Raw genomic sequence first — 23,241 nt, 5'->3', positions numbered from 1 at the left:
CAAGAATTTGCAGTGGGAATAATCTTCTACTGAGAGTTAGAATTTAATATTTACAAGTAGTCATTGAAGGTGCAGCCACTCCACATTGCCTTTTAAAAAATAGAAATAAGGAAAAATGATACAATTATGCTATTTTCAGGTGTCATTGGACAGTTAGGTTTTATCAAGAAAGTAGTTTGAATCATGTAGTCCAAACAGTGAGAGAAAGAAAGATGCTACAGAAATAGCCAATAAGCAAATAATTTTGGCTTCAAATCACACTGCAAACATAGTATATAATACATACTTTGGCATAAAAGAATTATAGAATCATAAAATTTAAAAAACTGTAAGGCTAATGTCCAGTTGATCATTTTGTTATCTCAATGTCATATAATTCTTTTCAAATCACACCCTCCGTCAGATATTTTTTGAATTAAAAATAAGACACATCTCACTGTATCCACATAGTGCCCCATCTAAAATATTCTGTGTTGCTTTAATGTATTAAAAGTTTGTTCAGGCCGGGCGCGGTGGCTCACGCCTGCAATCCCAGCACTTTGGGAGGCCAAGACGGGCGGATCACGAGGTCAGGAGATGGAGACCATCCTGGCTAACACGGTGAAACCCCATCTCTACTAAAAATACCAAAAAAAGTAGTCGGGCGTGGTGGCGGGCTCCTGTAGTCCCAGCTACTCGGGAGGCTGAGGCAGGAGAATGGCGTGAACCCAGGAGGCGGAGCTTGCAATGAACCGAGATCGCGCCACTACACTCCAGCCTGGGCGACAGAGCGAGACTCCGTCTCAAAAAAAAAAAAAAAAAGTTTCTTCAGTTCTAAGCGGTGATTTTTAAATGTCAAAGAAATACAGTCCATAGAAAGGGAACTCACAGTTACTACACTACATTTTTGTGTGATATTTAGGTTACAGAAGTTTTATTGTTTTCACACTGATTTTTCTCACTTTCATTTCAGCAGAGGTATTTTGTGCATTTTATATTAACAGTTCACTTGGAGAAATCACTCTAATATTTGGAGCCGATTCCCTACAGATACATTCTTTAAACATTCTGTGCAGAAAGGATTTGATTGTTCATATTGCGTGTTATCTTTTCTTGATCTTATTACTCTGGCCTGTACAGGCATTCAGTGGAACCCATGAAGAGAGTACAGACAGCTGACTGGATGAAGAAGACATTGGGGAAAAAAACTCCCATTGTTTAGATTTCTGTCAGAGGATATAAGAATACTTAATTTCTTTTATCTCTAGGGCTTTCATTATCATTTAAATTTCATTTTACATTAATTGATCAGGGATTAGTAAAGCCATTATGCAGAAATTAGAATAAGACAAGCCAGATGGAATGAATAATTCATGAAGTCCAATTACGTTTTATTTCTGGTGTACTTTCAAACTTGCCTCTGACTTCTGTGCTATTTTGATGTGACAATATTCACTGGAAATCAAGAGTGCCATTTTAATTTATTGTATCCCTCTGGAGTGGAAGCATTTGTATGCACTAGGGGTATGTTAACGCATTTCCACACACACACACCCCAACACCCGAAAGTCAATTTTGGGGGTTTTGAAAACACTGGGTGATCTAGGAATACTGTTCATTTTGTACAGAGGTTCAGGGGCATTTCAATGAGCCACACCAGTTCAACTGATTGGGGTGAGCTGACCCTATGCAGAGAGACTAAAGGCGTAGGGTCGCGAAATGATTACCTCCTGGAAGAGCAGTGATCCTCTTTAAAATATTTGTACGCATTCCTCTCTGCAAAAGAACCCTTAAAATGTGAATTTGGCCTAGAGCTGGACTGGAGGTAGCAGCAGCTGTTGCAGCTACAGACGAGGACCACGAGGTGGCAGGGGTTGCCTTCAATGAAAGGGTTCGGGGCGGTCAGGACCGCCGGGGCTTCAGAACATCCCCGCGGCTCTGAGCCGGGCCGACCACGGTTGGGTTTAGGCTCCGAGCATCTCGCAAAGCGTTGCCGGGCGAGAATTCCGAACTCATGGGCAGTCCGGTCCACCTGTCTGGAATGTCTCATACAACTCTGTTGTCTGAAACCGCCTCCCCACCCCCGGTCCCAGCCACCAGCCCCTTGAGAGGCCCCCTCTCCCCCCGGTATTTATTTATGCCACTGGACAGTTCTAGTCACATTAAAGCTCCGGTTCACCTTCTCGAGGACTTTCATCTCGGGAAGTTTTATGACACTTTGTGAATGTGCAAAGTTTTTAATTAGGCTCTCTAGACAGCCCGAGGCAGCAGCAGCGCCACAAAGTCTTCACGGTCTCTCTGCTTTACAGCACAACAAGCCGCTCTACTCCTTTGAAGACAATGCAGACTATGTGTACGATGTCATGTGGTCCCCCGTGCATCCTGCGCTCTTTGCCTGCGTGGACGGGATGGGGCGCTTGGACCTCTGGAACCTCAACAATGACACCGAGGTGAGCGGCGGCTCAGGCGCCCGGGCCGGAGGGCTGGGAGGGGGGCGCAGTCGGCCACTCGCAGTCTCTCCCTCTTTCTCCAAAACGGCCTTTTTTGGACAGACCTTCCAACTGCAGCAGGGCTGCCGGCCCCCATTCTTGACTACCCTGAAGGGAATTGGCAGATGCATTGGCCAAAAATCACTTAATCTCCCTTCATCCCTAAACGGTGGCTGCTCTCGGACAATTAACGACCCTTTTTTGCAAAGAGCAAAACGTTATGCGTTCACACCTTTCCCTATGGGACAGGACACACAGGCATTTGTCAGAGCCGTGTTGAAATAACTTTATGGGCAAATACTTGGAAAAGAAAGCTTTTGTGGACGTCGATTTTTAGATTGGGCTTTTAAAAAGGGCTATTTGTCAGTGTTTGCTACTTGTACCGTTTCTATTTTGAATCCACAAAAGACGATTCTGTTGACTATTTTATGTTTAGATCTTTCATCCATTTGATTTGTACCAAGGTAAATATTCCTTGTCTAAGATATCAAACTCAGAGGCAGACTTTTACAACAGTCTCCAACTTTGAACATGAATATCAAACTCAGTATTTTTAAAAAAATAGATTTTAACATGTCACATTTACAGCAAGTGAAAATACCCATTTATTTTAAAAAGCAGCCAATAATAAATACTGTTTTTAAATTATGCTATAAAAATTTATGTTTTAAAAACTATGCCACGTGCATTGTTCCTTTTTGCCAGTCTAGCAAAATTACTGAGTTGCTAATTCAGCTACTTGGATTTTTTTTTTAACATAAATATTATTGTCCTTCAACTTTATAAAATAAAATGGTCTCTGCATCTCTTCTTGGTTTCTGATTCAACAAAGCTCTCTATAAATAAGAATGGACAGGTAAGAGGAACAAGTGCTGCAAACTATATGTCAAGTGGAGAACAACAGAAAGGTCTTTTGAAGTGTTTTGAGCAGGAAACAGCTCAGCCTTTTTAATTAGGAAGCCCACAGCTGGAGGATCTGAGGAGGAGCACACTTCCCTCGTATTTGTGTGTGTGTGTGTGTGTGTGTGTGTGTGTGGGAGGGGGCAGGGAAATATTCTTCAGGTGTTATTATTAAGTCTTTGTATCTTCAAGGGTATATACACCTATAATTGCTGCCAAGTAGTTATCTTTTAAAAATCTTTCAATTTGAGTCTGTTTTACCTTTTAGCTACAAGAATTCTGTGACAAGAATGAGTTAGGTAATGAAGCATCTTTGAAAATAATCAAAAGGCATGAGTATGTGAAATGCCCCATCATTTGGATGTTGAAACATTTATAACATTATTGTTTTTAATAGAAAGATGTTATTACCCTACATTGTAAGGGTTTCCCAGAGTCTTCATCACTGTTTATTAAAATCGTATTGCTTCTATTTGCTAGGAGAAATTCATTCATTTAAAGCAACCAAAAAAACTAACATTTTCCTGATTGACTTAGGAGACTGCTGTATTAGAAATCCAGCTTAGTTGAGATAATGTTTAAGTGATACCCAACTACAATGCATATGAAGGCAGTGAGTGTTCTACAAACTCCTTAATAATTCCTATGTAACTGTTTTTCTTTTAAATTTTTTTAGGTAAAATGAAACTAATGTCTCAACATTGATAAATGTAATTTTTTCCCTTCTGTTTCTCTAGGTATCAAGAGACAACCACATAAGAGTTTCATAGCTAAACATTTTTTAAAAATCATTATTGGTCATGCAAACTGTTTAGTTTTGTGGTAAACATAATTCTGCTTTAACAATAATAGTAGAGATACATTGAGTCCAGCTCAAATCCAGTAATGAACCGAACACTTTTTAAAACCTTCAAATCATTTTTGTCTTCTGGCAAGTCGAACAAGATTTTTCAAATATTTGTCAGATTAAAAATTAGATTTCTTAAAAAAATCTGAATTATCAGTAGAGCAGTATGTTTTGTTGTTGTTTTTATTGTTACATTTTTGGACCAAGTTATTCCAGCTGTTCCTATGCAAGGATAGTTCATATTTCCCACCTCAGTATTTCTGATTTCTACTGCTTAATGTAATAATTTATTATATATAAATCTTGCCTTTGCAATTAAAATGATTGAGCCAGGAAAACTGTGGAAATATTTGTGAAACAAAGTACAGTATAAGAGACAGAGAGAACATATGAATTGTTTTTTTATTATTCATCAACTTTTGAAACGTCATTACTGATCGGATTAATGCAAATATATTTTGCCATTTTCTTCATGCATTTATGAATTTTCTAGCACATAATACAGGCCGTGATCATTATTTTCTATCATTTGTAATATATATGAAAAGAAACTATTTTTAAATGTTTAAAATATTGTTTCACTTTGTTATAGTACTTATATTCCAAATAAAATTCTTGAAAATGTGTTAGGCATTATTTTAAATGTGTCACAATGTCAGTTTATTTTCAGTGATTTTTTTGTTATATTCGTATTAAGATTAAACATTTTATTCTATTTTTAAGATTGTTTGTAGATTACCTAATTCTATTCAATATCAGATTGTTCATGGAATTAGGTAATAGAATTAAGCAAGAATCCTGTATGAACCTTATAAATTATGGTATTAAAAATTAACTTTGAAGAGTCTATAGTTGAATCACAGATTTGTTTTCTGGGCAGCAGAGTCATAATAAAGTGTATTGACATAATTATGATCCATCTAAATGCACATTGTTTCAGCCTTTGAAAGATTTGGTTAAAAATTCGGACTCTAGCTTGCACAGCAGGTACTTTTATTATAGCAACTGTGTATTTTTAAAAAATAAATGAGCCGGGGACTTTTGGGGTTTTTTTGTTTGTTTGTTTGTTTGTTTTGTTTTTTTGCTCACAATTGACATACAGTGATTTAAGCGGGTGAAAGAATTTTTATTGATTTCAAGATTAAGTTTAAACATAGATTCTTATATATGATGGAGTTTTTATTGCTATTTTAAAGATAGGTATTGGGTCAATAATTTCGTATAAACAGATGGTTTCAATTCCCTGAATAACAAAATGCCGGTGGTGCTAAGCCACAGTACATGTTGTGTTTCCATTCTAATGTGACATGTTTATTAGACACAGGTCTTAAACAGTGGCATGAGATGATCCTAGTGGCCCCCTTTTCACCATATTTTTTCTTTTTGTTTTAATATTTACCTTTTCCTTTCTTAATGGCATGTTGTCATTTCCTATTCAACATTCTTGTAAAAGGCTCAAGAGATCTGAGCTTTATGTCAATTATAAACTTCTAACCTTGAAGACAAGCTTTTACACAACTGATAATGGGAGAGAGGTAGACACACTAAAAAGTCTTTCCAAATACTGAAGCTCTTGGAACAAATACTACAGGTTCCATTGCAGCACCTCCAGTTCACTTTAATTATTATTATTGTTATAATTATCAATGCTTTTAGATTTGAAGTGTTTATTAAAGGAGATATAAGGCATTTTCTATGAGTGGGTGGCTGTATTCTATCACGATGTCACCCTGGAGACAGTGCCAAAGTTGTGGATCGCTTATTACACTTCGGTACTGCCAGAGGGAGGAAGACAGATTTAACAAAAGAGAGAGAAAGAGAGAGAGAATTTGAGTTTTTTGAAAAATTTTTTTTACCTTTATGTTTTCCTTTTTTCTTCTGATCATCTCCTCCCTGATGAGGTTTGAGAGGTCAATACATATGTTTACTTTTTCCTTGAAGACTCACATTAATATGACTTTTTTATTCCACCATACACCCGCTTTCTGCCTTTTTAGTATCCTTAATCTTGGTAAATCCTAAGATCTCTCTCTCTCCATCTGTCCATAAACTATGACCCTATGGGGAAGGATCCCATTTAGCTCCTGTATTTTTTGTTGGATGTACACTTGTCATAATCCAAAGAAATATTCATGCCACTTACTGCCCGGTGACTATGTAAAAAGACTCTCCCTCCTTTTCTTTTTTGTTAAAGTGTCTCCTCTCTCTACCCCTTAATTCAGTGGAGCATGTGATTTAAGAACAATGAGCCCTTTTTCCCCCCGGCACAAGGGATGTATATTACTTAATGCACACGAAGGCAGTTGGTGACTCATCCAGTTAAACGTATTATTGTAAATTTGTATATTTAAATTCATATTCAGAGATTCTTTTATTCTGTTGTGAACCCTTTGGCAGGTTCCAACAGCAAGTGTGGCCATTGAGGGGGCATCCGCCCTAAACCGTGTTCGTTGGGCCCAAGCTGGCAAAGAAGTTGCTGTTGGGGACTCGGAAGGCCGTATTTGGGTCTATGACGTTGGAGAGGTACGTGTGTATTTGTGTTGTTGTTACTGTTTTGACTTGTGTATCTACTTTAGAAACCTAGTGAAATTATTGGCAAGACCTCGTAGGCCACAAGGACCCTCTCTAACGTGCTTGCAAATTTCCATTGACTTCAATGCTAGTTTGGCGAGACTTCCTTAGGGCCTAATTTGATCTTCTGTCTCCAAGCAGAGAACACTTAAGTTAACCATCTAAGCTCCTTTTAGAGTCCTGTAGAATGTCCCATCATCCTGTGATGGAGTGTGGCACTTCCCACTAATTTCATGAGAATGAAAAGTTTAGAGGCTGGGTGCGGTGGCTCACGCCTGTAATCCCAACATTTTGGGAGGCCGTGGCAGGTGGATCACGAGGTCAGGAGTTCGAGACTAGGCTGGCCAACGTAGTGAAATCCCGTCTCTACTAAAAATACAAAACATAGCTGGGCGTGGTGGCAGGCACCTGTAATCCCAGCTACTCAGGAGGCTGAGGCAGGAGAACCGCTTGAATCTGGGAGGCAGAGGTTGCAGTGAGCCGAGATTGCACCACTGCACTCCAACCTGGGTGGCAGAGAGACTCCATCTCAAAAAAAAGAAGAAAAGAAAAGAAAAGTTTGCCAAGTATATCTTGCTAAAATTGAAAAGTTGAGTTTTGGTTGGTATGTTCAATTAACACGTATACTATTTTTCTTTCATTAAAGTGTAGCCAATTGAGAATGTGATTAATTAGAATTTTGTGCCACTTGGTGGTATTCAAATTTATCATATGAGATATATACCTTTCTAGTATGTCTTATTACATGATACACAAAGTATTCCTGAACATCATGGCACGTAAAAAAGGAAAAAAAAAAAACTACATCTTTTGTTTCAGACAAATCTCCTTGAATTTGCATATGATCTTAATTTAATGTAACATTATCTATCAATTGTACTTAAGATTGTGTGTTTATTTTTACTGTATGAGAAAGTGTTGACCAAAACCTTCATTTCTGGTGAGGTAAGGAACTTTTTCCTTAAAGAAAAAGAAAATATTGAACTTTCAAGCAAAACAAAATAAGAGTGTTATGTAATGCTATTTTGGCATAATATGAATCTAACATTGCATTCCAGGGGGAAAATATACCACATTTGTATGCATAGCATCCTAGACCTAGAAAGTACTCTGTGAGTGCCTGGTGGATGGGTTTAGCTGATCACACTGAGAAGGGTTCTTTATGGTTTCATCAATCAGCATTCTATAAATTTGGCAATCCTAAATGGTTTGTTCTACAATGGAACTTTTGATGACATATTATATACTGCTATATGGTATAGTTGATTATGTTGAAACAAGCTAGATGGTGTTTTTTAAAATTCAGCCAGGGACAAAAACCGAAAGACTTTAGAAATGGGAGTTTTCTATTCTGGATGCATAATTCTAAGTAAAAAAAACAATCTCTTGCTTTTACTGCATGTTATCTATTTCATTTAACACCCCCTTGACTACTCCTGATACCACAAGCTGAGTCCCAACAGTGACAAAAACTCTGTTAATATTGGCCCCAGTGGTGAAGATGCAAATGGTCTGGTGACTATTGATATAGTCTGGAGTCTTTGGGAAAGAGAATACCCTCTGAGTCGGAAATACGGCCAGTAGTGTTACAGCAGTATTTTTCTTAAATGAGTATTCTTTATGTTTAATGTATCTTTCTCATGGCCCTCATCAAAGTAAAACTAAACAACAATAACAAAAACAGATATTCTTTATTGGTCACTTCCTAAAAAATAAAAAAGAGCAAAGGAGAATGTTTAAAAAAAAGGCTTTTCTCTCTTTCTTTCTTTTCTTCCTTTCTTCCTTTTCCTTTCCTTTGTTTATAACAAGTGTAACTGTGGGAGAGAAATAGACATGAAGACATGCTCAGAGATACAATGGCAGAAAATAGATAAAATTTAAAAACTCTTTGCTCTATCTCCTTTGCATACACATAATGTCCCTTAACTCACTTAAGATTGTATACAATATTATTTTATCCTTCTTTGTTGTATTCTAAAAGGACTGAAAAACAGAATAGTTTAACAATCTGTTTTATATTTTAAAAGGCCTTTTGAAAAGTCTTTATTTTGACTTAAATGTTATATATATACACACTATATATATGCACACACATACATTCATACACACTGTCTCTATGCAATAAGGAAACACAATATGACATATATACAGAATTTTCTGCAATAAAAGTGATTTTATAGCTTTTGGACAGAATTACTTGAATATGACATATTTTGTGAGTAAATATGATTTTACAAAAGTTACTTTGGTTGATATGTGGCTGCTAAAATTTCTTTCTAGGATGCTATCATCATTTCTAAATTGTAAAGTGTTGTTATACTCATATTTGTACTATCGTACTGGCAGGTCAGGCTGGTTTTCATTTTTATGTTATTGCCCTTACTTTTCTAAGTGATATTACAGACTATAGAAATGTCTGCAACTATAGGCCAGTCTCGCCTATTGTCTGGAGTCTAGACAGGCTATAGAAAAATCTCTGTGACATATAATAGGCCAAACAATTTGTAGGGCTGTTTATCCCTACAAATTCACTACCAAGAAAAAGAAAGGATATACTATTTTATTGAGAGTAGGTAATATTACAATCTCTAGCCCTTCTCTGAATGACCGAAAATCAGGATAAGCTTATACACTTGAACAATTCTTTAGGTATTGTTTGATCATATACAAAGCAATCTATAGCTCAGAAAAACTCAGACTTAACAAAATAATTGCCTTAACTGTGGTTTTTTTCTAAGTATTTTTATAAATTATATTTATTTGGGTAGAAGGGGAACTTTTGTGTTTCTCTTTGTCACCACTAAGCTTTATTCTAAATCGCTGAAGACCTCGTCTGTAGAGGTACAATGTACCAAAAGGAAAAATGACTTCCCTACATCTGAGGCTTAGCTGCAGCCCACTTCTGAAAGAGGTAGATCCCTTAAGGGCAAATGCTGCCATTATTGTGATTACTATAGGATCGTTCACCAGCCCAGAACTGACAGAACATAACTGTGCTTAAAGAGAAGTGCACCCTCTAGACAAGTACCTTCTCAGCCTTCCAAATCACAGAAAATGCGGAAGGCCAGATGGAATGCTTCATGGCAGGGTGGCACATTTGGAATTAGAGGTCTGATCTAAGGCTGGTGCATGACTGACTGCAGGAAGGGTGGTTGAGCAAAGAGCTATTTAAGAAGAAACAAATAAGGCATTGAAGACTAAATTGCCAGTAGGCTCTGCCACCACTACCAATATTCAAAATTGGTTCCCTGGTCCCTATTAAAACAAAACTCATAACCACGGTCACGCTGGCCTTTAGATAGAAAACCTTGCTTTGTAGAACCCTCTAGAAAGAAGACAAAATGCTCTTAGATAAGCTTTGCAATACAATCTGTATTAAAAAGTAGATGGTAGGTTTTTTAGAGCACACAGTGTTGGTCCATTTTCCTCAGTACGTTGAATAGATGTCTGTGGGAAGACATCTCATATTCATTCTCCCAGTGTTGATTTGAGGAGATTTTTTTTAGGCTGGGGAGAAAAGAGGGGCCTGTAGGCTAGCTTTTGCCAAGACCTTGTTCCACAAGTGAGGCTGTCTTGAAGAGTATAGGACCTGCGCAATTGCATAGGGCACCGTGCTTAGGGGAGCCCTGAGCTTGGGTCATTGTCTTAAAATTGTTAAAAATTTGTCAGGAAGGAACGGCACATTTTCATTTTTCACTGAACCCTGCAAATTAGCCGGTCCTGTCAACTAGAGTGTTACTCTTAATGCCACTCATGAGGCAAATCAGGAAAAAAAAAAAAAATGGGCCTTAACCTAGATCATTAGGAAGAAAGAGAAATCTGTAGAAATGTAGTTAAATGGATGGACACACTACAATCTTCTCATTACCTGTTTCTCTTTTTTTTCTTTTTTTTCTTTTTTTTTTTGAGGCGGAGTTTTGCTCTTGCCCAGGCTGGAGTGCAATGGCACACTTCTGCCTCCCAGGTTCAAGCAATTCTCCTGCCTCAGCCTCCTGAGTATCTGGGATTACAGGCGCATGCCACAACACCCAACAAATTTTTGTATTTTTAGTAGAGACAGGATTTTGCCATGTTGGCCAGGCTGGTCTTGAACTCCTGACCTCAGGTGATCCACTCGCCTCGGCCTCCCAAAGTACTGAGATTACAGATTTGAGCCACTGCACCCTGCCTCATTACCTGTTTCTTAAAACTACTTAAAAATGTTTAATGAGAAGGGCCACGACTCTACATTATAAACATCAAGGTACATATACAGCTAAAGCCATACTGGAGATCCCAATTCACCTCCCACAACCCTCTTTTGATCACATCATAATTTTACCTGAAAATATATTAATAATATAATTTGGGGAGAGATCTCTGAGATGCCTACCCCAGTTGGAGTGGAGCGGGACAGGCTTTCTCTGTCCACACCATTGTTGAGAACTCCCTGAAGAGAGATTGCTGTGAGCACTGATGGAAACATCTCCATTCAAGCCCAGGTAGTCTTGCCTTCCTGTGAGCCCTGGCACTCCCTGATTAGGGCATTGCAGAAAGGGACTCTGGTGTTACCAGTCACTGACAGTCATCTGCCTCATCTCCTGTCCCAGCTGAGGCTGCAGCTGCTGCAGGGAGCCCCAGCTCAGTACCCCCATGACCATGCCTTTCTCTTATTATGTACAATTATCCTCTATGACTTTTAAGATGATAGCAGAGAGCAGTGGCTTGAATCCAGATTTAGTGATGCAATTTATTATGAACTTCTGAAGGGGTAAACATAGGATTGTGTATGAGCTCACTGAAATCACCAGACTGAGTTTGTCCATCTCCCTTTTTTTTTCTTTTTGTTACATTTAAATGACAAAGACATGAGTAATATCCCACAGCCTATGACTCAAGAGGTAAAATATAAAACAGCAATGTTTTCAGGTAGGTCACATGATGCTGTGTTTATATAGCACACATTTTTGGTTGTTTGATTTCAGCATTATATCTGGAAAATACACTGTACACATTTATTTTCACAGATAGGGGTCTATTTTCTTTGCAGAGCAGGTGCTGAACTCCCATTAGCATAAATGGAAGTTATGCGAATCTGAATCTGACAAAAGACAGAGAAGACCCCTTTTTATTATTTGGCTATAATTTTTACTCTATTTGTGCCTTCAAAAGTTACTTACATAGACAGTGGTTGCATGCACCATTTAAATTTTCTGAGATTCAAAATTGAAAATGAGCCTAGCTTCTGAATAAGTTTTGAGAAATCTCCAAACTATGGCTTGCAATTTGTTTGTTTTGGATTATAGGAAGGATTCCATTCAATTAAATGAAACATGGGTAGGATAATAAGTCAAAAATTAACTATTAATATACCTGAAAACAGAGCTATTGTTGGATTTTTTTTCAAATGATGTATGAACACACATTTTAAAGAATTAAAAATAAAAACGACTCATTGCCATGTCTCCATTACTGAAGAGCAAGCTTTTCTATGTATATAGAGCTGACTTCAACAGCACATAGGCCAGTATGTATAGAATTATTCACGTGTCCTGATGATTGATAGCCAGCCTATCTACCTGTCTTTCTTGCAGATGTGTTTTATGGAAAGCCCTCCGCCATTGTTAAGGCTTCAGTGCTGTCACACAGATGCAGCTGTCATAAATATCCCCTAACAACTATGTTTGCTGCTTATCTGAATTAGTTAGAATGCTGTTTGCAGCTCCAGTTTTGAAAGAAGCAGTTTATCTTCCACCTCCTATTATTTCTTTTTCCATTAACCTCTTCCAGGGAAGATTTTGTTTTCAGTTGTGATAAATTCACACAGGTTTCAAATCCCTGATTATATTTTACAGTAGTCAAATGATAAAATTACAGAATCATTTTCAGCTCAAAGTAGGATTTGAAGAATAAAATGGCAACTTAAAAACCATGGTTTGAGAGATGGACAAATCTTATCCTAGCTTTATTGATTTGGTATCCTATTCACTAGTTACCTAAGAAAATATCCATAAATCTTTAAATTTGAACTCTGAACTTTGATAGCATTTCAGATAGCTTGTTTGATACGACTATTTGGGGACCAAAAGAATAGTATTCATTTCATTACAAATTTCAATAAGTATAATACATTTGACATTGGATATATGGGCTTTGAAAAATTCTTGGAAAAGAAAGATGTGGGTTAACATGAAAGATCAAATGTAACACTGCCAACAAAGTAAAACATGATTTTAAATGTCCATTTGAATATATTTTAAAGCCAAAACGAAAAATCAAGAGAGAAAAGTTTATTTCTAACCCCAACAGGAAAAATGGCCTACACAATATATTTTAGAATGATGGTCAAGGTGTTACATGTAAGAAATGTTAATAAGTGCCTCAAATAGTTTCATAGCCAGCAAGAATAAGAATAAAAAGAAGAGATTCAATGGGCCATTTTTTATGCTTTCAACAGTAGTTTGATGTAGTGGCATGTGATAAACTGGAAGTACTGGGAGCTAAAAAGGGTATGAGTAACACAAAATAAATACAATACAATGATGATTTTTAAGGGGATCACACTTAGGCAATAATAGTGTACTTTGTGGAACTCCTTCATGTTTTCCAGTAATACAGGGCCTACATCAATTCTCCATAAGCAGCCTGTGCCTTGAATATAAATAATTCTCCTCCTTGAGGAAGTGGGCATACGAAACACAAAACTGAAAAGTTAAACTTAGATTTGGGAGGTTAATTCAAACAAGAGTCCCTTAATAAAAAGAACTGCATTTGCAATCAGCCAGTTTTAATAACCGTGCTTTATGAAGGCCTTTGTCCCCTGAGCAAGGCAAACCTGATTGCATGGCTGGGTTTTTGCAGCCTCCAGAAGAGCACAGTTGGTCTCAGCTTAGCAAGATACAGGTATGATCATCTGAATCACTGGTGTTTCTCATTAAATGAGTGTGGCCGTTAATTTCCTAGATTCTTGAAGGCCTTTGCAAGTACTGGCTTATTCTTAGGTGGATAAACAATATTATTTTCTTTAGCTGATACCAAATACTTCCTTTGATTTTCTCTCCTTGAAAAAGAAAAGACTTAGGTGTAAATTCTTCCAGTGATACCAAACATCCAGATAAAATGTGAAAATCCAAATACCTGGTTCTGTCGATAACATCTAGATAGCAGTTGATGGCGTAAGAACAAAGCATCAAGCTTTTCAACTGGATTTTTCAGTTTTTACTTGAATTTTTGGTGTTATAGCCACAATGCTGTGCTATTAAGTCAAGGGGCACAAAGATATATTTGCATGGGCAGATTTGAGATACTAATAAATATAATTATATAAAATAAGCCACTTTGAAATAATATATTAATTCATTTGTCATAACAAATTATATGTATTTGAAGTTAAATATTTTGGGTAAAATCTATGATTGTAATTTTGGTATTAACTTTATTTCTTCTGGGAAAAGTGCTTAATTTAAAAAAGAAAAGAAAAGGCGCAATTAATTCCAATTAATGTTGTAAATATTCATCTTATAGTACGTGTAATAGCTGTGGCTTTCACTTTGATAATTATATATGTAAAAGACCATGATTAAACTAATTATTATATAAATAGTATGCTTATTCAGGTAGCGTTAGTATATGAAAATGGACTTATAGGATTAATATCTTCTCAAGCAAATGTTTTTTCTGAATTGATAAGAAATACTTATGACTTCATGTATTATGGAGTAGTTGATTCAATAAAAAGAAAGCCCTAATATCTAATATTATAAACAGCAAATTAATGTGTGTATAGTAATTTCAAAATTCAATGAAGTTCATATATTCTCATTTTGGTGATAAATGATCTATGAATATAAACCTTCTGAAAGAAGAACCAGTTTGTATAATTAATCATCTTCATGATTCTTCTGTGGTTTCAAACTGTCATCTTCAATGGCAGTTTGGATTATGAAGCAGTTGTTAATTATAGTGTTAATTTTTTTATGGCTGACAAAATTGTGTTTAGTTCTATAATTTCAAAATTGCTAAATTTTATCTTGAAAAATTGCTGCTTAGAGCAGTAGCCTCAAATCACAGCTTTAAAAGCTAAATGTGAAGTCTCTCCAATCATCTGTGAATCGAGATTAACCCGGGCCTGTACAGAATGGAGTTGTTTCTTACATGTGTATGTGTGCTACTGTTGGCATATCTAAAATATAATACATAATCAAATATCTGCTTATTCGTGTTTCCTGTATAAATATTTATACACCACGTAGGTCGGACTTGAAAAGTGAGGAAGTGAATGAATCATTATATTTCACTTTCAAGGAAAGCTTACATGAATTTTTGAGAATGTCAGCTATCAGAACATCTTTTAAATTTTAAAGCATGAGTTACTTATCATTTAAGAAATATCCAAACTGCTAACATTGTAAAAGCAATTTCATACTTTTAACCTAGTAGATAAATCAGTGGCCCATTTCTAAGCTCTTTCTCTTAATAGCCAACCAATAGTTTCTCAATTCAGATTAAATTTTTTATTTGTATTGGTCTCAGCATTAAGGTCCCTTAGATAGAAAGTGAACATAAACTAATATTTTTAAAGTGAATAAATAAATAAGAAAGTGAACACCTTCTAGTATGATTTAAAACAAAAAAAAAAGTTACCCTTGTGACTTAGAAAAATAATTCAGATTGTCAGCCCTCCCTTGATTATCACATTCCTCAGCTTCTTTTTTTAACCTTTGGAAGACCACATCCACAGAATTGTACAAAAAGTGGTTATTTGACAATTGTCTATTAAAACACAATAACCCAGTCTAGCAAAGTGCCTGGCACAAAATAGGCACACAATAAATATTTGATGGGTGAATGAATGATTCACATGTGAAAATTTGAGGAAAAATTAAGGGAAAGCTTAATTGTTTAGAGCATTCAGGATGTAGCCTCCAAGTTGGCTACAGATTGATGCACAGGAAAAAAATTACTTAACTGTAGTTGCACGGAAAAGGATATTTAGAAAATATCTTTAGAAAAGAGTACTTACCCTTCCCCCCAATCTCTTTCCCAGTTTCCCTCCCCTCCTGTGCTTTTAAAAGTGAGCAGTTGGCCACTAGTGTAATAAAAGCATAACAGTTGATTCAAACAGTTGTCAAACCACTGGAAAAATGCTTCCTTTTCATTGTGCTTTTTTTGGACACTATAGATATGGTAAATCATGAACTGCGTTATAAAAATACCTCTTTTGTGCCCAAACATTCAGTAGGAGGGAATGACATTTCTTTTATTACCTTGGTAAATGTTTTTAAGGTGTTTAGCAATAAGCCTTCTTTTTGTCAAAACTGCTTAGACGCAGTGGTTGCTAAGAATTTATTAGAAAACCTATAGTTAATAATATCAAGAAAAGAAGGGATATGTGTTTAGTAGCTAATATGACAGATGAGCTTGTGTAGCACATGCTTTTGCTTTTTCCTACCATTTTCTTGATCTTTTGTGTTATGGAAAACAAGTTATTCATGTTTAGAAAGTTTATTTTTGATTATTGCCCATCAACCAGCGTTTTTAGCATTTTCCCAATCTTTTGGGCAGAGAAATAGATTGTTCCAAATAGTAGGGAAAAAAATAAGGCGAAAAGATTTCTGAGGAAAGAAGGATGATAAGATTTTAATACAAATGTGAAGAAGACTATTCATCTTTAGGTCTTCGTGAATTAACTCTTTCTTCGGATATTTGTTGTTGTTGTTGTTGTTGTTGTTTTTCTTCCACAGGTAAAACCTTCAGAATGTTGTCATGCTTCCTATAATGCTAAATTTTAACATGAAAAATATTTTACATGTTACTTTCTTAAGATAGTGTTTAAGGAGAAGGATATATATTTCCTTCTATATTCACTGGCTTATTGAAATTGATAGAGACCCATATTTGTTACTATTTACTTGACTTTTATGTCCTACTTTTATTTCTTTCCTTAATTAGGTGGTAATGGATTTTTTAAAAAGTGTTACTGTAGAAAAAAAATGCGGTAAAAATAGTAAAAATAAACCACTCCTTTAAAGATACAAGAGAAGAGACCTTTGGCAGAGAGGTCTGAAGCTTCATGGGTGGATGAGGGTTCCCTTAGATGGGATTTCCAGATGAAAAGAAATTAAAAAATAATCAAATACAATCTGACCACCATAGGTAAGAATGTTGCTTAATTTTACGGAAATTTTTACCTATTGACTGGTAATAGCAGACTGTGCTGTACAGACACTAATGTAACTCCTACTTTGTCGACTTCTTTGAAACTGCTCTAAATAAGTTACATACCATATATCTTTTTGTGGTAGAACACTGTAGTATATTTACACCCTCTGTATATTGCATTCTAGCTTGGAATTCTGGTCCGTGGTTTCATCCATTGTTAGCTGCGATGCTAGACTCTCCCGGGAGTTAAATACAGTGGGGCTGTATTTATGTGAAGCGGGTATGCTTGGTCGTTCAGTGGCTGTTTCATTGCGTATTACCTCCCACTTTGCTCCCATCTGTGTGTGTGGTAAAGGGAATTGTCCTAAAAAATACAGGCTTCCTCTGAACACAGACGTGTATTTGTATACCAGTAAGTCAACAATCTCCTGAATTTGGGTGCCATTAATAATTGTCCTTTTTAAAAGGCTTTTAGAGCTTAGAGGGGGTTAGCAGTCGTTCTGTGGAAACCGATGTACATTTCTACATTTTCTGTAAATGCATTAAAAAATAATGTGTATTAAAGTGAAAGGAAATCTGTAAGATATCTTTTTAACAGAAAACTTTAATTTTTAGATTAATACAGAGATGAATTGTCGTATATCTCTTGGAAATCAATGGTTAACATGATAGTCTCACACACTTTTTAAAATTACTTCATCTAATTGAAAAATTACAAAGAGGCTGATGAGCCACACATCCATGGAATATTTATCTTGAAACCTAGAGTCCTACTCACTTAATGTCTTGGCCATACTTCATGTATCTGAGAAACCAACTGAAATCAGAGTGCTTTTCTAACGTCTTAATTATGCAAGATTTTAAAAAAAGAAAACTAAAGTAAGCAATACCTGAGACAGATATTTTTACTATGAAAAATATTGCACTGGGATGGTGAAAGTTACTGCAGATAATGCAGCTATTTAAAATTATTATAGCTGCAATTACTAAAAAATGAGGAAGCTTTGACTGAGAACTATTCAAAATAGTTATTAGCCATGTGATTATAAAAAGGAACACATGAATGATATTTGCATGTTTAACCCCGGTTATAAAAAGTCATTTGATTTTTTTAACAGCATGTACAGCAGTTACAAATCCTTACAACTTTAGGTAAAAATGAAGAATCCCACTGTGGAAAGTGCCACAAGGAAAGAGCTGCATTAGGATGTATTAGTCACGTGTGAAAAATAAAAAATATGTATGTGCATGTCTACATATGTGTGTGGATGTGTATAGTTACAATAAATACTTGTATTTTAAACTTGATTTTTAAACCAACAATGGAAAGTAGCAACTCTGAAAGAATTTTTCTTGTGATTTGAAAGAACTCTTTCCCTGTCCCCCGTTCCTGAAAGTTAGCTATTATTAAAAGCCTGACTACTTAGGAAATTATTTGTGTGGGTATTTCAGACATAAAATGTGATAAAATATAAGGTATACTTCTAAAAAAAAGTACAGCTCTAAATAGGTGAAAAGAAGAAAGAGAAGAGGCAAGGAAGCAAGAAAATAAAAAAATTGGAAGAAAGGAATAAACATTAAGAAGGAAAAACAACATCATGTATTCAGGGTTTATAGTGTACAAGCACTGTGTTAAGCTTATTACATTTTTTTGTTTTATTTAATATTCAGTCCTAGAAGATGGATCTTACAATTTGTTTCACACAAATGAGGAAGTAAAGATCAGAAGTGTTAAAACCATGCATTCCCTAAAGACACACAGCAAGTTAATGGCAAATCTGGGAAAGAAACCAGGATCTGGCTGGTGAAGCAGAAAAAAAGTCAACCCTGGCTCCATTCTCAAATGTTATTACTCCACAGTCTGTGCCTCCCTTTAGGTATACAGGACACCCGGGCAAGGCGAGCAAGGGTTAGACTGATAAGTTTTTCGGGGGTGAGGTGGGACCGGGTTCAGAGGCAGCCTCCAGTCCACTCAGGCAGAGAGGAGGGGACTGATCCCTGACATGGTCCGAGAAGTAGTGGGGTAGCCTGGGTGGTGGGGCTCTGGGAGGCTAAAATGATACATTTTCATGAATTTTTCCACAACTTTTGCACTTTTGCTTTTGCTTGTAGACTTTTTGTCTTCCAAGAATCTTAGAAGATTTAAAACAATCTTTACAATCTTTGAGCAGGTGATTCAAAACACATTACCTGCCTGCCCTTCTGTCATGGAATGCTGGCATTTCTCAAAGGGGTGAGTCTTGATTGCCCCACACTAACAGGTGAAAGTTATGTGGTCTTTAGCAAATCATTTAGCTCCCTATACTGTCCTCTCCTACCTGTTAAAGAAAGGTCTATGCCCTGCTTCTTAACATCCTCACATAACAATCAGAATTAATTCCTAAAGAAATTTTGTTAAAAAACAGAAAAATACTGTAAAATTGGTATGCATGCCACAAAACGTATCATTTTGGGGAGCCTGTTCAATTTGACTGACAATTTAAAGAAAAAGAATGCATGACAATCCATGAAGAACTCATAGTACTTTCTTTACTTTGATTACCTTTCTCATGCTCTCCACATCTCTGTTGATGAATGGGTCAGATATCATCATCCTTATTTTACAATTGAGGCAGTGAGAGGGTAAGTGCCTGACCGTTGCCAGCAACCAAGATGAGAACAGGACTTGAGTCTCCTGTCCAAATCTGAGGTTCATTTTACCTCTTTCTTATGTCCAAATTGCTACCTCAGTAACTACCTTTGCCCTTAGTTTCATTGGCTGTAAAAATGGGATTGTATCATATCTATAAAAGGTGATCTCTTTTAGAGTTAAGATTTTATTATCTCAGGAATCTGAGCCTCAAGTGCTTTTGGCATGAAAATGCTTTATACGTTTAGCAAAAAATTAGAAAACAGTCATTGAATCAGGAGATGGACTGGCTGTTGGTGAACTCAGTCGATGAAGCAGTTGGAATATCTGAGTCATCCCTAACCTATGATGCAGACTTCATCAGAGATGAATCTGGAGGCAGAAAATGTTTCCAGATCCACATTGACTTAGAGCAATGCTGGGAAATTTTTGAAGTTTTTTTTTTTTAATGGTGTTCCCTTAATTTAACTATACATTTTTAATTGGTCAAAATAACTTATGATCTTTTTTTCCTATCACAAACGTAAATTGTTTGGAAATTATTCTAAGCTATTATTCTCAGAGAAAAAATCCATAGTGATGCTCTAGATTTAGCCTTTATGCCTTAATAGAAACTTGAAGAGATGCTGAAGCAATGTTATTAACATGCCATTTGCCTCCCTGTTACTTGCTTGACACACAACAGATATCAGGAAATGTTACAGTTGTCACTGAAGGAAGGTAAATTTTAGGCTATTCATTTTTTAATGTCAGTGAAGTTTTTTTAATGCCAGTATTCACACAGTTTGACCTACAAAAAACATAATTAATTTTTGTCTGTATTTCATAGTCTTCATATTCCAAAATGATTCACTACTGTATCTTTAATTCAAACACAGTGCCTGACATATAAATGGTACTCAATCAATGCTGATTGAATGAGTATTGAATAAATTTATATGCAAGGTAGGACATGAGGGCAGTCTGTTCTGTAAGAAACATGAACAAAGATTTTTCCTATTTAATGATTAAGATAGTGTTGGATTAAAAAATCTCCTAGAGAAAATCATAAATGCATTTATGTTCTTGAGCCTACTTTCTAGCCATTTCTAATCAGAGACTACCAGGTGAGAAGAGCCAGGAACTGCCAAGGGTAAGAAGGGCAGTTCTGTCCAAACGGATGCCGTTTACAGTCATGGAAACAGCAAAGTGAAAAGAGTGGCCCTCTTGTTTGTTAGGACACCTGTTTGGTCTTACCTACAAGTAATTCTAATGCCAAAAATTATTACTTTGGGTGTAGAAACAGCCTGTGAATACACATTCACACTTTCAAGCTAAGATGATACTTAAAGTACTTCCTGATGGTGATATTTAATTCTAAAAATGGGGCAGTCTGCAGTTCACCTTCTAAATCTAACATTACAGTCACCTTGGGTTATTTTTACAGTCAACAAGATGAAAAGTGTAGTAGGATGAGGTAGATAAATTGATTTCAAGTTTCTAGGAGGAATTGTGTTTTCATCATGTTCTACTCTTGAATTTTTGTGAAGCAAGAAAATAAATATTTCTGTGAAAATTAAGATACCATAAAAAGGAAAAGACTTGGCAAAACAAATATCCCTAAAAAACAAACTTCAAACATTTTGCCAATCTAAATGAAACTTCAGCAGATCAAAAAGAGGACAAGATGTGTTAGATTACTGTGACACTTTTGTGAGGGTGAATCTATATTTCTAAGGGCATGTGTTAGTATTACAGCACTATTACTCCCACCCCCATGAAGAAAGTCACATGTAGTTCATTTGCTGGCTTATGTTTTGTGTGTTTAACAGAAACATTTACATTTGATAAAACTCATTTTTATGAAGTTATGTAATTTTTGAGATGTGTAATTTTATATAGTGTAAATGAGACTCACTTCTGTTCTAAACTGTATCTAGACATTTATTCAAACCTTAATGTTCCATAATCTTTACTAGGGCCGTTTCTGAACAGTCTTGCCATGACTACTACATGAAACTACGTAAATACATTTACCTATTTTATTGTTAATAGTATATAGTTTCTACACATGGCTATCAATAAAATATTGCATAGGTCATCATATATTAACTTAAATTTGTACGATTTTAACTAATAATATAGCTTTATGTTTGGGAACCAAACTCAGCTCTTTATGAGCAAGGTACTGTGTATTATTGAGACCTATTTTTTCTCCAATATTTAAAGTTATATGAAGTTATGGGGCATTTTAGCTTTAGCTTGATTCTTACTTTATATGGGAAAAAGTTATAAATGTGTTACCATGATTAGGCTTTTGTCTCTTCTTGGGCTTTTGTTTCATGGTTATTTTTGGAAAGGCTTGCTCAGCGGTTGGAAGAAGGAAAAGAAATAGTGGTCCTATTCTTTTACATAAATGTGATACCAACCCTTAGTTGGTTATGGTTTTCGTGAGCTTGTTTGTATCGTACATTTTGGGGGCCTCATTTTCCAGGTGGAGTATTTTCTAAAATTGAAGAGAAAAATGAAGAATCGTGGAGTATAGGAAAAGAGTCCAAAGTAGGGAAAACAGACTGAGCAAAAGGGTATCAGAATCATTCAGGACTATTGGGAACTTGTGTTATTGCCTACGAAGAAATTTGGATTCATTTCAATAACTATAGTAGCATTTAACCATTCAGAAACTCATTCATGTGACTAAGTAAGAATTCTTATTGGTACTGCACTTCGCAAAATAAGTCAAAGAACTTACTTTCCTTGCCTCTATATCATTTCCAGAATTATATTCTTGAAACATTTAGCCTTAATACCAGAACACTAATTTAAGGATATACTTTGCACAATGAAGTTGCCACTTTCCAATAAGTTTTCTCGGACAGATAGTATTTGAGAATATTATCCTTGTAATAAAAATTTTAAGTTCTAATCACTTGGCTCTGTGTGGTGGGAAATTTTCCAGCTGTAGAAGCAATCTCAAAGCTTAGGTTTATTTGCTTCCTCTTTTTTCATTAAAAAATATATTAATTGAGATGGCTGTATGTTCTTAATGTTTATGGAATATGTGGATAGTGTAGTGTAGCACTAGTACCTATAGGTAAAATTACACTATATTATAGCGTAAAACTCCAAGAAAATGCGTGTAAAATCTAAATGAATTTTATTCTGTGTGAAAAGCATTCAGACTTCTACTAAATCCTGTTTCTCATCCTCAAATTTTTTTTTCTATCCCAGATACTTGCATTATATTTTTAAGCAATTTATTTTTGGATGCTATGTGGAGAAATCATTATCCTTTAAAACGACTAACAAAAATTCATACATTCAGTTTGCATTGGAGGAGGCATTAATTTCCTCCTCACTGAATTGTACACAGAAGATATTTTGGAAATTTTATAAATCCCCCTTTTTGATGAATCAGTATAGCATACTGGCTAAGGATGCTCATACTGGAACCAGATTCCATTGACACTTATATTTGCTTGCTATGCAACCTTGGTAAGATTATTTAATCTTTCTGTGCCTCTAATATAGGAATATGAGGCACAATAGGATTATTATGACGAATGAGTTAATGCATGTAATGTGCTTAGAACAGAACTCTTGGTAAATAATAGCTACTATTACTACTATTCATAGTTATCATCATATAAATCTTACTGGAAAGTCCCAAGTACTATTTCATAGGAGGAATATTTCTTTGTATATAT

General features: G+C 35.7%; 1 protein-coding gene across 4 annotated transcripts in view; it reads left to right on the top strand.

Moving 5' to 3' along the window:
• Nucleotides 1–23,241, top strand: part of DYNC1I1 (dynein cytoplasmic 1 intermediate chain 1) — a 326,316-nt gene that overhangs the window by 301,670 nt on the left and 1,405 nt on the right. For all 4 annotated transcript variants that reach the window (XM_004045789.5, XM_004045788.5, XM_004045786.5 and 1 more), the window contains 2 exons: nucleotides 2,289–2,429; nucleotides 6,613–6,738. In XM_004045789.5, the coding sequence (XP_004045837.2) occupies nucleotides 2,289–2,429; nucleotides 6,613–6,738 (267 nt within the window). The remainder of the gene's footprint in view (nucleotides 1–2,288; nucleotides 2,430–6,612; nucleotides 6,739–23,241) is intronic.

This window comes from Gorilla gorilla, chromosome 6 (assembly GCF_029281585.2).
Source record: "Gorilla gorilla gorilla isolate KB3781 chromosome 6, NHGRI_mGorGor1-v2.1_pri, whole genome shotgun sequence".
NCBI classification, from domain to species: domain Eukaryota; kingdom Metazoa; phylum Chordata; class Mammalia; order Primates; family Hominidae; genus Gorilla; species Gorilla gorilla.
Note: the sequence above shows the minus strand (reverse complement) of the source record. Positions and strands in the feature narration are given on the sequence as shown.